Source organism: Geospiza fortis, unplaced genomic scaffold (genome assembly GCF_000277835.1).
Source record: "Geospiza fortis unplaced genomic scaffold, GeoFor_1.0 scaffold162, whole genome shotgun sequence".
NCBI classification, from domain to species: domain Eukaryota; kingdom Metazoa; phylum Chordata; class Aves; order Passeriformes; family Thraupidae; genus Geospiza; species Geospiza fortis.
The window spans coordinates 3,825,369-3,837,832 of NW_005054316.1; the positions used below are offsets into that span (position 1 = coordinate 3,825,369).

Sequence of the window (12,464 nt, forward strand, 5' to 3'; positions counted from 1 at the left end):
AGCCTAAGGATAAGCTGGACATTAGAGGGTACCCTGGGAACAAGAGAAAGTGTACAAAGCGTATAAAAGCATAGAGAAGTTTATATATCATGAAGTAAAACTGGAAACCTTTCAAAGCAGTACAGTCTCAGAAGGAAAACCACAGCACCTCGTGTGTTTCATCATGGCCACAAAGAAGCAAGACAAGGGGGGCTGCACCAGCGAGCCTGCTAATCCAAACAGCACAGAAACTGTGGGACAAATTGGGTTGCAGTGCCCCTGTAACTTTGGAAACACAGGGTTAAGTCAGGTGCTGCTCCATTCGTTTGTGTTTCCCACCACTGTGGTCTTCTACAGGGCAACCAGCCAAGAGAACTCTGGCTGGAGCTACTCTGCACCTGAAATTCAAGGTGTCCAAGTGAAGGCAAGCACAGTCAGGGTCTCACCTGACAGCAGCACAGTGCTGCCCAGAGGAACTGGGATCTGCCCCTGGAGCTCTCAAGCACCAGGGGTTAACTTCCCATCTGCCTGAGAAAAGCACGCTTCTGACACAGCGGCTCAAAACACGGATTCAGCAACACCACACAAGCCTGTTCTTCCCTTCAGCTCCTCCATCCTAACGAAAAACATTCCACAATCCCCTGAGAGATTAAGACTCTTCAACATAGTTAGCTTCCATTAGTTATGGCTCTTGGAGTAGGCAGTGAAACCAGCTACAACTCTTCATAAAAAAAACCCACTGGGAAATGTCCTTTAGCACTGACTGCTGTTCTCCTGCCACTACTTCCTGGAGAGGCACAGACGTGCTGGGATAGCAGCCGGGAAAAAAGGAAGGACTGCAGCAAGTTTTATACAATTATAGAATTTTTTTTTTCATTTCTATTTTTACTTAGAACACTTTTGATCAAATAAAAAATTATATTGTTTTTTAAATAAAAGATATTTGTACTTTCAAAATAGCAAAGAATTGGAATTTGGCAAGGATTTCATAGAATAAATAAATAACCATGTCTGGATCCATAATTTTTTTGATAAAGCAGAAGTAGAGATGTGGGTTTAAACAAAAGGTTCTGTGATATCAATGTAGATATTCTGTGATACCAGCATTTCTTATTTAAACTTGTTTCAGTAGGTTACAATTTTTTGCTTAGCAAACCCATTTTCAGATTCCCATCTGCGGCAATATTTGCCAGAAGACATAGGAACACAGCAAAGTTTTGACTAAATTTTTCTGTATGTACAAGCACACAAAAGTTGGTACTTAAGTTATAGTTAAATACAGAACTTGTGACTGTCCCCAGCTGTTTTACCAGCATGAAAACTTTTGTTTGCCACTGTATATCATGAAAGCTTTACAGAACCCTCTGCTGTGCCATGATAAAATATGTTAAGACAAATTGTACATACATCAGTAATTGAAGTAGTACCTCTGCTCCCAGCTGTGTTTCCATAAAAGCACATCCAACAGTTCAACCACAAAAATTTGATATAAACTTGACCAAATGTTACAAATGCATAGAACTATATCCAATTTTATCTTTGCACACCAAACCTATAACATGTAAAAGGTAGTAGAAGACAGAAAATGGACTTTTATATCAAGTCTCTCATTATTTTTCCTTTCAAACATTTATATTTGCATATGTATCCTTATACTTACTAAATAAACATTAATTTATTTTTTTTTTTAAACAAAAAAAATCCCCCCAGAAAACATACAAAACAAAAACAAACAAAACCCACAACCCAAAAAGCCTTTCACAAAAAGGTATATATATTTAATATAATATTTGTTTTGGTCTTACTCCAGCCTCTTACACAAATGCTTTTTGAGGTTTCCATAAATGATTATTTATGGACTTGTCCCAGCTTCAAGAATCCTTTTCACAGACACACATGCCCCAACACTACCATCCATCACATGTTATGACTTCTGCAAATGCTAACAGCTCCCTTTGGGTTTATAGGCCTTTATCTATGTAGTAACTGGCATGACTTTTTCCCACTTTGAACACAAGATCTTGTGTAATAACATACAGGGAAAAAACCCAATAAAATGATTTTATATTGGAATAGCAACAAGAAGTCTGGATTTGGTAATCTTGTTTATAGAAACCTTAATAGTTATTGGTACTCTTGCATCTCATTACTAAAAAAATGTGATTACTTGTCTGTTCCTGAAACCCCCTTGTAAACTATATTCTTGACTTAGAAACCTACAATTTAAAAATTATTTGTACAGAAGACTGGGGTGATAATCTGGTGCTGCAGTTAGGTGAGATCAGGAGTTGCCTATCTCTAGCCTGAGTTTCTACAGGAAACACTGAAAATACAAGCTCCAAAAACCAAAAGGTCTTGAGTCTCAACTCTGCCTCTGGAACACGAGAAAAAACTCATCTGATAGTATTAAACTTATATGATGCAAATTTAACCAACCACAGGTAGTACAGGCATAACTAAAGGGCATCATTTTTATCATGACACTGACATAATGAGGCAGCATTATGCTACAAACTGCTACTGTGACAATTCAGTAATTGTTCAGTTTATGGAAATCTGACCCCTTGATAAGTGTGATGTTCTCAGACCATGATAAGTCATTAGCAACTTAACTGACAGCTTTGGTCAGAGCTGTCATCAGGATGTTAGGATTGCTTCCATCAGACACACTGCAAGGACACAAAAGGCTCAGCCCATAAAGATTTGTGAATTTAAACTTCTTTGCCATTAAAACAAATTCTCATTTAGACTGGTTTTGCAAGGAAAAAAATGGGCATTTCACACATTTTGTATTAAAGACTGAGAGTTGGCCAGCAAACAGCAGAAAGCCAGTGGCTGCCACCTTCTGAACTGGGTTTAATCAGTCATTAAAATACAGCAGTTACCTGAGAAACAAGGTTTCTCTAATGACTCTAAATAAATTTTCCAGGTAATATAACCTGCAGTAAAATGGAGGGAGTGGGTAAAACATCAGAGCAATAAACAGGGACAGGAGCTGGGGAGAGCTTGGAAAACCTCTTTGTGTAAGAGCTTCTTCTGATGCATTGTCACCTGTGGCCAGACCTGATTGATAGTTGTGTTTCTCCAGCACCTGGCCAGAAAAACTCAGTTAAGTTGTTTTGATTCTGCCATGTGACTCATTTCCTTTCCAAAAAAATTAAAGTAAATATGGTGAAGCCTGTGCCATGAACTAACTCATGTGTTATCTCTATTCAGAGTTACTTGCTATGTTGTACTTGTGATAAACAGCACAAGCACACATGAACCACTGTCCCATTCTTCCAACCATCAGAAATCCTTTGCAACACATGCACTTTCATTTCAAAGAATACTCCTCTCAGTCTTTTTCCAATGAAGTGTTTTTTAAAGGAAAAAAATGCTCTGGGCTCCAGTCTGAAAATACGCGCTCCCCCAGAAAGTAAAACGTGAACTAAAACCTCTGATTAAAGAAGAAACATGGGAGTTACAGTGTGCCCTCATTTCAAAGGGCCTCCAGCTAACTCAGGAGGAAGAGGGCTGAGCAAAAAATGCTTCAAAAACCAAACCTTTATTTTACTGTCAACTTTTACCATCTCTTCTACTAGAGCTTTATCAAATGCGAAGTCAGATTGGTGCTACCAGCTCCAAAACACTCTGCATTACTGTGTACATTTTAAAACGAAAAAAGAAGCAGCAGCCCCTGACTTCCAGGTGCGCTGGGATCAGCCCTGCAGGACACCGGGGAGTGCCCCAGGTTTGCAGTTCCCGTTTACTTCTGTTCTTGGTGCTCATTTCAAACTGACAAATCCAGCCAATCTCTGTGCTCGCTACTGTGTGCGAGCTCGGGTTTGCAGCCAAGGCAGATTAGCCACTTTGCTGGTGAAATACCACGCAACACATGCTGCCTTGTGCCTGTCACCCAGCAGCCTCGTGGGAATGCAACCCGAGCCTGGAGGAGCAATGGAGCGGCAAAAGAAGAGGTTTAAAAAGACAGGAAGAGAAACAGCTCAGAAAGAACAACAATTCTGTCATTTCCAGCTTCTGTTATTAACACTCCTGTCTTTACACGTACAGTTAGGAGATGGAGAGGCTGTGATTTGTCAGACTTACGTTTTTTACCAATTTACCTGAGCAAGAACTGGAGGGAAAACTATTCTGATAGGTGAAAAACTATTAAAATTTCATCTAGCTTAAAATACTCTGGTTTTCTATATAACACTTGCTATGTCTGCTGTGCCTCTCATTTCTTTCTAGCTTGTGTTAATTTAGTAATGTAGTTAATTTGAGCACCAAAGACAATATGGTTTTGAGCCCTCAGTTTTGCAAAGGCTGGCAAGCAGTAATGCAACGGAGCAGTGGAACAAATTAATTCAAGAACACAAGTGGCCATTTATCACACACGGTTTTGCCTTTGAACACAAACCTAAGACGAGCACTCTGCCAGGTATGGATTCTCAAACTCTTCCAAACACCGTGCAAGCCTGACTCGCAGCCCAGGGTGAAAGACTTGCAGCTGTGACAAGTTTCTCCTGCCCAAATACATAACCCCACACTCCCTTCAGCCCTGGCAATCCCTGTCAGTCTGGCAGAGGATCCTGGTCAGATAGAAATGCGCAGTTAGATTTATGATCCAGGCCGATTTTACAGGTTGAGTCAAATTGTTCCCTGCAAAGAGGAAATAAACCCTGCATAATCTACATCTCCCCACACCTTCCCTTCCAAAATGACGTATTGTCATCTCCTCTATAGGCAGGCAGGGAGGCTTTCATAGCTTGCTGCCCAATTACAGGAGGAATTCTCCCTCCCCCTCCAGTCGGTACAATGGGTTCTTTATGTAAATCACTCAGAAAAATTAATACACCATTAATCCATCAGCAAAGCTTCCTTTCCCATCTCTGCCTGCAGCGTGAGCGCAGGCTAAGGAAGGCAGCACAAGAAACTTTATGGAAGTTACATAGAAGCCAGCAGCAGGGCTCAATGGTTCTTCTGATCCATGCAAGATCCCATCCCACAGGCATTAGAAGCTAATCTGGCACCGCTGTACAATATCAATACACCCACAGTCAAAAGTAAAAATCACTGGTTGCAAACGCAAACTCCCTTTTTAGAAATTTTTCAGCAGCAAAGCAGGTTAAAAAACAATCTTCAAAGCACAGATTAAAGTTGTGCCCTAGCATGCAAGGAGCAAAGCACACACATATACATCCTGCGTTCCTGCATACAAAGCATTTACTAAAGCCACAATCTGTTCTGACACGGAAGTGAAATTCTGGTCAAACAGCTATTAACTGCTCCGAGAAATGAAAAGAAATAAAAGGCCCTTTGAAGATCAAATGCCCTTCTAGAGCCTGCTTGCTTTTACAAAAGTGACCTTACAGCACAACAGAATCAACCTTACACTTTCTATTAACAAACTACTGCTCTGGCAGCACTAGAGAAATTACAACCAAATCATTCACTTTACTGAGTATTTTCAACCTTGCGTGCACACATGCTCCACTGCCTGCCATCCAAATGCTGGTCCTGCTCACCAACTCATATGTGAGCAAACTTCTGAAATTTGTTTTGATTTATGGCAAATATGAGGTAATTGTTTACTTAGTGACCTGACAAACTTCATTCAAAACAGAACACAACAAAATAAAAGTCTTTTTAGAAGTCCAGGTCTGAACATTTTAAGGGTTCAGTCCAAGCTGCTTATCTCGTATCCTAGATGTCCCTCCTCTCTGTGGAGCAATTCCCATCACTTTCTCATCATCTCTTTTATTTTGCATCTGGGACCTCTTCTCAGTCTGCCCTCATAAAACAAAATACGCTTAAATTTTTCCCAGCAGGACCCTGAGGCAGTCATCCAGGAAAAGCCACCCAGACGTTTAGAAGCGGAGTCTTAAAATAGCTTTCGGTTCCACATTTTGAAGAGAGATTCTAGCTGCACCTGCCCTAAGACTCTGGCACCAATGACTAGTGGCTACAAGAAGCATAAACAAAACTTACCTATATCCCACACAGTCAGTACCCAGATGGAAAATTAAAGCTTTTTCCTGTTAATTACTATAAGCTTTCACAGATTTAACCCGCCAATAAACTTGGCAAGGCTGTTCTGCACCTCAGCTTTTGTGCTGCCCTCCTCTTCCCCCCCCCCCCCTGCGGCTCCTGGCCCGCGGTGGGACGCGAGCAGCTGGACAGAGCCGCATGGAGCGGGGCTGGCACTTCAGCAGCAATCGCAAGGGTTAAAGAGAAAGCAAATCACCTTTCCTCTGCTGGCTCCGGTATGTCCAGGTCTCGTCGTCCTCGTCTACCTGCTGCACGCACATGGAGGAGAGTTCCCCATCGCTGCGAAACAATCTCTTTGTCTGCCTTGACAAGGACGAGAAATTTATCCAGCTGACAGCACGCGAGAGGGAGCCTGGGTTTTGTTTGAGTTTGAAAGATCTCGAAACACACTCCTTTTTCATTTTCTTTCAAGCCAGCCACTGGCGTCAGTTCCAAAGAGACCTCTCTGAAAATGTTCCCGTCCCCTTTCTCAGCGGTTTTCGCGGGAGGCTGAACAAACTCAATCCGACTTCAGTCCAGGTTTCTCCTCGCTGCCTTTAGACCAGCACCAGTATGGACGTAGGTGGCTGTGCCAGCGCAGCTCCCCCGAAGCTGTTTTGATACAGCACTTAGGGAGCTGCCAAAGAAAACAAAGGGGAGAAAAGAAGCAGAAAGTGGCACCTTGCAGCAGCTCAGCCGAACATGTAAGGGCTGAGCAGAGCATAGCACCGAGGCAAGTGTTTCCCCCATTCTCCACTCAACAGCAAAAACTGTAGCTCCATTCTTCTCCCTGGCATCGCTGCCCAGGAGCGTGCAGGCAATTCAGTCCTCTTCTGGCTCATCAGGAGCAGCCCACGAGGAGGAAGAGCAGGCAGGGATCACGCCTTGGCATGGCACTGCTCACGAGGGACAATAAAGCGGCTGCACTTCTGCCGCCTCATTCCGGCTGCCCTGCTCTCTTAGAGAAAAGCCTGCTGAAGGAGCTCCAGGAAGGCTCTTCTAACAATAAAACCGACTGCGTGGCTATCGCTTAGGATTAGAGTGAAATATGATAGGCTCGCTCTCCTAAAAGCAAAACTCCTCCTTTCCTCAGCCAGCTCAGCGGCAGCACAAACTTCTGAACTCTGCGTGCAGAAATAGGAAAACTCTTGCACACCTCTGCGGAGTTGGAGAGGAGGAAAATAAAATCATGGAGCTTTTCCACACCAAAAGCATCCTGAACAGTGTGCTGAAAATGTTAGTGCCCCCGTAACTGGTGGCATATTTGAAAAGAAACTAAATAAAAGTGCATAGACATAAACAAAATCTGAGCAGATATTTAGTGATCAGGCTCTCACTGGGGTCACTACAGCTCCTAAAGCAGGTTTTGCTCCCAGCTATTACATTCTGCTGCCTTCTCTTTAAACCAGCAGCTAGGAAAAGCACTCCACAGTGAAAGTTTTAAAAAGTCAGGCACTACTGAAAGCTGCAGTGCTTGCCCTGCATGCCAATACCAGGGCTGCTCCCAGAAGGGAATAGGCCTGCAAGATGGAGGGGCAAAGGGAGCATTTTAAAGGAGACAGGAGTTGGTTATACCAAGGCACCCCAATACCCAAGGGTTTTGCTGGAATTGTCACCAAGACAAAAGTTGACCAAAAAAACCCCAGAAACCAAACAAACAAACACAAGTTTCTATCTTGCAATAAAAAAAAAAAAAAAAAAACATAGTTGGATGTGAGAGATAGCCGGTAAGGTCAGCTCAGTGAATCCTCAAGGAGATGGTGGTAGTGAAGAATCTGGGGGAGAAGGGGGGGCGAAGAGGAAAAAGAACACAAAACCAAACCCTTTATCTGAAGAACAAACATTAATGTCTTAACGTCCTAACGGCTGCAGATGATGTTATCAAAAGGACAAGGATCGTAAGAAAAGACAGGTGAAGCGTTCGGGCTCCCGAGCTGCCTGTCAGATTTACACTATTGCAGAACACGCCCCAACCCCTTGGCAGATGCTACCGCAGCCCTCTGGATTCTGCTGCACAGCCTCTTCAAAACCATTAAAAACAAAGGCTCTGGCTTTTTCTGAAACTTATGGCTCTCTGACTCATAATAAGAGGATAAGGTTTAACCCACTGACTGGGAGGCAAAAAGCTAAGTACTGTATCAGATTACCCTATGAATTAAGCAGGCACACCAAAGTGACCTTTGGCTCCCACTAACACAGCACAATGGGTCGGCCAACTGTCTTCTGTAAATAATTTAATAGGCTGCATTTAAACTGACCTCACTCCAACAAGGCAATGCATATGTACATACACAGGTCTCCCACCACTTCCCAAAGCCAGCGGTGCTGTAGTGGGGCTGAAGGGGGGGAGTGCACGCTGAGTGTGTGCTGAGTGTGAGTGGGAGCTAACACACTGCTAACACTCGCTTTTCTCACTGTGCTTTTAGTTGGGGCTTTTTTGTCTTTGTTCACAGACACCACTCCCCACCCCTGATGAGACAAGAGAGCTGTGTGGGGTTGGGAGGTTTCCTTTGTTTTGCTTCCTTTTGCTTACAAGAAGACTTGAGAATGTGGAGTGAGGTACCCCTAGAGACCCAAGCACTGAAATATCCCTTTTGGAGCAGCTCGTGTACAAATAGGCAGGATTTAATACAAAAATAAAAAAAAATCAAAGACCATGCTTAAAGTCAACTTAGTTCTTTTGACAGAAAGCAAACATTTGGAATTGCCAGTACTGAAAAGTACAGAGAACGGTAAACTACCACAGCTATTACTGGCTAAATTATACAGAGCCAGATGTATAAAAACCCTGGTAGGAACTGCAGAATCACAGTCATCTCTGTTCTACTGTACTACTTAAAAACAGAAGATCAGAGGAACCAACAAGAAGGAAACCCTTTCAGGTTAACCCAAAATGCCAGGGTAAATCCCAGAGGCCTGCCCAGAATCTAGGCAGCAATTTAATTTCAGGAATTTTCCTGACCTGTCTGTACTTCTGCCTTTTTAACACGGTGCTGAGTCACAACTTGGTGATGCAAGAGCAAAAGCACCGTGACTGACCATAACATTTCCATTGTTACTGTACACAGAGTAGTGCAATGCTTTGCTCAGAGTTTGGTATCATTCGATTTCATTGCAGGAAAAGATCCATTGCTATACACTTCAACACTGTCACTACCACTCTTCTTTCTAGGTGACAAGCCTAATATCAGCATACAGCGTTATACGTGTGGATCAAAAATTTCCCAAGATCAAGAGAAAACAGGAATTACCATTTGATAAACAATACATGTCGAGTAACTGTTTAAAGTTAAGATATTCTTTAATCACTAGCCAAATACAAGGCCACGGAGTTGGAAATCCATCCAGAGGAGAGCAGCAAGGCTGGTGAGGGGCTTGGAACACAAGCCCTGTGAGGAGGGACTGAGGGAGCTGGGGGTGTTTAGCCTGCAGAAAAAGAGACGCAGGGGTGACCGTGTCACTCTCTACAAGTTCCAGAAGGGTGGCTGTAGCCACGTGGGGGTTGGTCACTTCCTCCAGGCAGCAGCTGACAGACCCAGAGGACACAGTCTGAAGCTGGGCCAAGGGAAATATACGTTGTATATTAGGAAAAAAAAATTCACAGAAAGAGTGATAAAGTACTGGAATTGTCTGCCCGGGGAGGTGGTGGAGTCATCCTCCCTGGATGTGTTTGAAAACAAGACTGGGTGTGGCACTCAGGGCCAGGTTTTAGTTGAGCTGTTAGGGCATGGGTTGGGCTTGGTGATCTTTAAGGTCTCTTTCAACCCGGTGATTCTGTGAAATTTTAGCATCTGAAACACTGTAGAGGCTTAAATTTAATTACTTAAAACACTCTACAAAGCCATATGAAAGAGACAAGTACATTTCTAATAAGCTAAGCCAATTTTCCAACCTATTTTCTCCCTTATGAAGACGTCATACAAGTATATAGGCTTCATATTTTCCAGGTTATGTATGTAAAGGTTAAGGCATTCTTTTTGGTACATTTTTTAAATACAAATCCATCTCAATAAAAAACATGAAGGTCTCACAGAAGAAGAAACACAGGGCTTGAAGTAGAAAGCTAAACTTGTTCCTTCCTCTGCTCTTTTTTATGTATTTCTTTTTAGAAGTGAACAAGACCATAGTCTCACATACCATCAGGATTTTTACCATGAATCACAATCTGATGGTCTAAGAATTCTCTTAACGTTGTTAAGCAAACACATGTACATAGTCCACAGCCACTGTGTTCTCCTAATGCCAGACAAAACAGCAAAAGAAAAGTTTCACAGCAAAGGTTTTGGATCAGTGTAAAAAATCAACAAAGCAAAAAGACAAAAACCCCAAAACACCACAGACATGCTCCGTTTTTTTTGCTTTTGGCATAATCTGTATGTTAATTTAATTCCTACATTTCCTAATCTATCATTTCTCATGACTCCATGAGACAGCAACATGGATGATTCACAATCACAGCTTGCTGGGACAGCTCATGCTCCAACAGCTGAGAGGACTCCTCTCAGGCTTCCTGGGTGTTTTCCTTCAGGTGATAACAACTCATCATCATCAGCCAGTCATAAAGGCATTTGGATTAAGCACCGGCAAAAAGCCATTGAAAACACCTTCCCTGCAGTCTCATCCCATCCTTACAAAGATATTGCTGCAGCCAGCCAAAGGGGAGGGGTGCTTCAGCAGCCCTGGAAACACCTCCATCCCAGAAACCACCCCAACACCACCAGATCAGCTGCATAAGGTCACCTCCCCAGTGCACTCATCATCTCCAGGCAGATGTGTGGGAATTTCAGTCAGTTTTGAAACTTTGTCAACCTGACCTCCGTTAGAAGTCTTTATCTACAACGTGCCTGTTCTTTTACAGGTACCCTATGAAATGCTGACATAGCAAACCCACAAAGTAATCCATATTCCTGCATGATTATTTACAGCAAAGCAGCCACGGAGAGCATTCTGGTATAAGAGGGCCTCAAACTTCCAGTTAAGGTTGTGTCCCTTTTTATGTGCAGGGCACATAAGTGAGAAACTCTTACCCTCCCAGTGTGAATGGACCTGCGAGGGGGAAAAATAGTAAAGAAATAAAGGAATAAAAAAGAAATTACTTGCCTAAGATCACAGAATGGATAAGCAGCAAAGCTAAGAAAAGAAAGTAGGTCTCCTGGCTACCAGCCTTGCGACCTACTTAAGTAGGCCCTGTTTCACACAAAAGCAATGCCTATTAATTGTTTCTATCACAACCCTTACAGAACCTTTGAATGCCCTAATTATAAAGAAAAACTTCCTTTCTGTTTGTGCCCTTTTGGTTTTGTGGTTGGTTTTTTTTTTTCAATTTAAAAAGAAATACACCATATCCAAACTAAAGGAGGAGGGAGTTTTATACTGTAGGACTGCTTTGAAGCAGCCCATCTGCATTTCCAACTTTATTAGATCCACAGCGAAAACAAAAGAAAAAAAAAAGAAATCAGACTGCAGACAACTATTTTATCCTACAGAGAATAAACCAGCTTTTGGACAGGTCAGTATGATGTACCTGCCACCAGTCTCTCTTCCTCCTTTCAGCTTCTTTGTTCCAGAAGGATTCACTGCATCAAGGCAATGTTTTCTCTGATTCAACAGCTGCACTTGCTTTGATAGGGAAATTCTGCAAAACCAGGGGTACAGTTTCCTTAAAGTGCTAGGCTAACCTGGAGCTGGTTCTCCCCTCAACAGCAGCTGTATGTAGGGATAATGATGGCTCTTACTGAGAGAAAGAGAGAGAGAAATCGAGCAAGGAACATGAACAGTACAAGCTGGTTGTCAGCCAAAAAGATATTTGTAAGAGGGGTGGACCCAATGCCAGAATTGCCCAGAAAAAAATACTGTTCTTCTCTAAAATACTTTGATGCCAAAAGAGCGGGCAAGTTAATTGCCCATAGAGACACCCACCTGCTTCAGCTGTATACAAATGCATTCACAAGCTTTTGTCTTTCTTCATCAGCTTAATTCCAGAACTGATGCAAACCCCAAATTTCATAGAAAATATGCTTGCAAGTATGCAAGGAGTAGGGCAATTACTGAGGGCAGGAGCAGTTTCAAGCACTGAGCTCTGCTAGGTAAGAGTGTGATGGATAGATACCCTTAAGGCCTTTAAAGACCTGGCGGTGTGACACCCGGACACATGGTTCAGTGGTGGGCATGGCAGTGCTGGGCCAACAGTTGGACCCAATGATCTTAGAGTTCCTTTCCAACTTAAACAATTCTATGATATTCTGAGGGATTGGAAGGAAAGGGCTTGATCTGCGTTAAGTTTCAGCCTTGCCTACATACGGATGAGCTTTTCCTTCGTGAGGTTTGGTGCTGTCGTACAGCTTAAGGGGACGAAAATAACGGGGCTTTGGTGACTTCGGGCAATGTGCAAACATTTGGGTGCTTCACGGGCAGCCCTCCCGCCCAGCAGCCGGGACCGAGCCCGGCCGGAGGCGGGCAGCCGGTGCCCGGAC

The 12,464-nt window shown here is 43.0% G+C and overlaps 1 protein-coding gene across 5 annotated transcripts in view; it reads right to left on the bottom strand.

The window, feature by feature from the left end:
• The window catches only part of NHSL1 (NHS like 1), a 143,393-nt gene that overhangs the window by 94,896 nt on the left and 36,033 nt on the right, over positions 1–12,464 (bottom strand). For 4 of the 5 annotated variants that reach the window (XM_031056262.1, XM_031056261.1, XM_031056260.1 and 1 more), the window contains exon 1: positions 6,209–6,959. The exons of the other annotated variant lie outside the window; for it this stretch is intronic. In XM_031056262.1, the coding sequence (XP_030912122.1) occupies positions 6,209–6,413 (205 nt within the window). In that variant the 5' untranslated portion in view covers positions 6,414–6,959. Of the gene's footprint in view, positions 1–6,208; positions 6,960–12,464 lie in introns of those variants that run through there. 5 annotated transcript variants of the gene reach the window in all.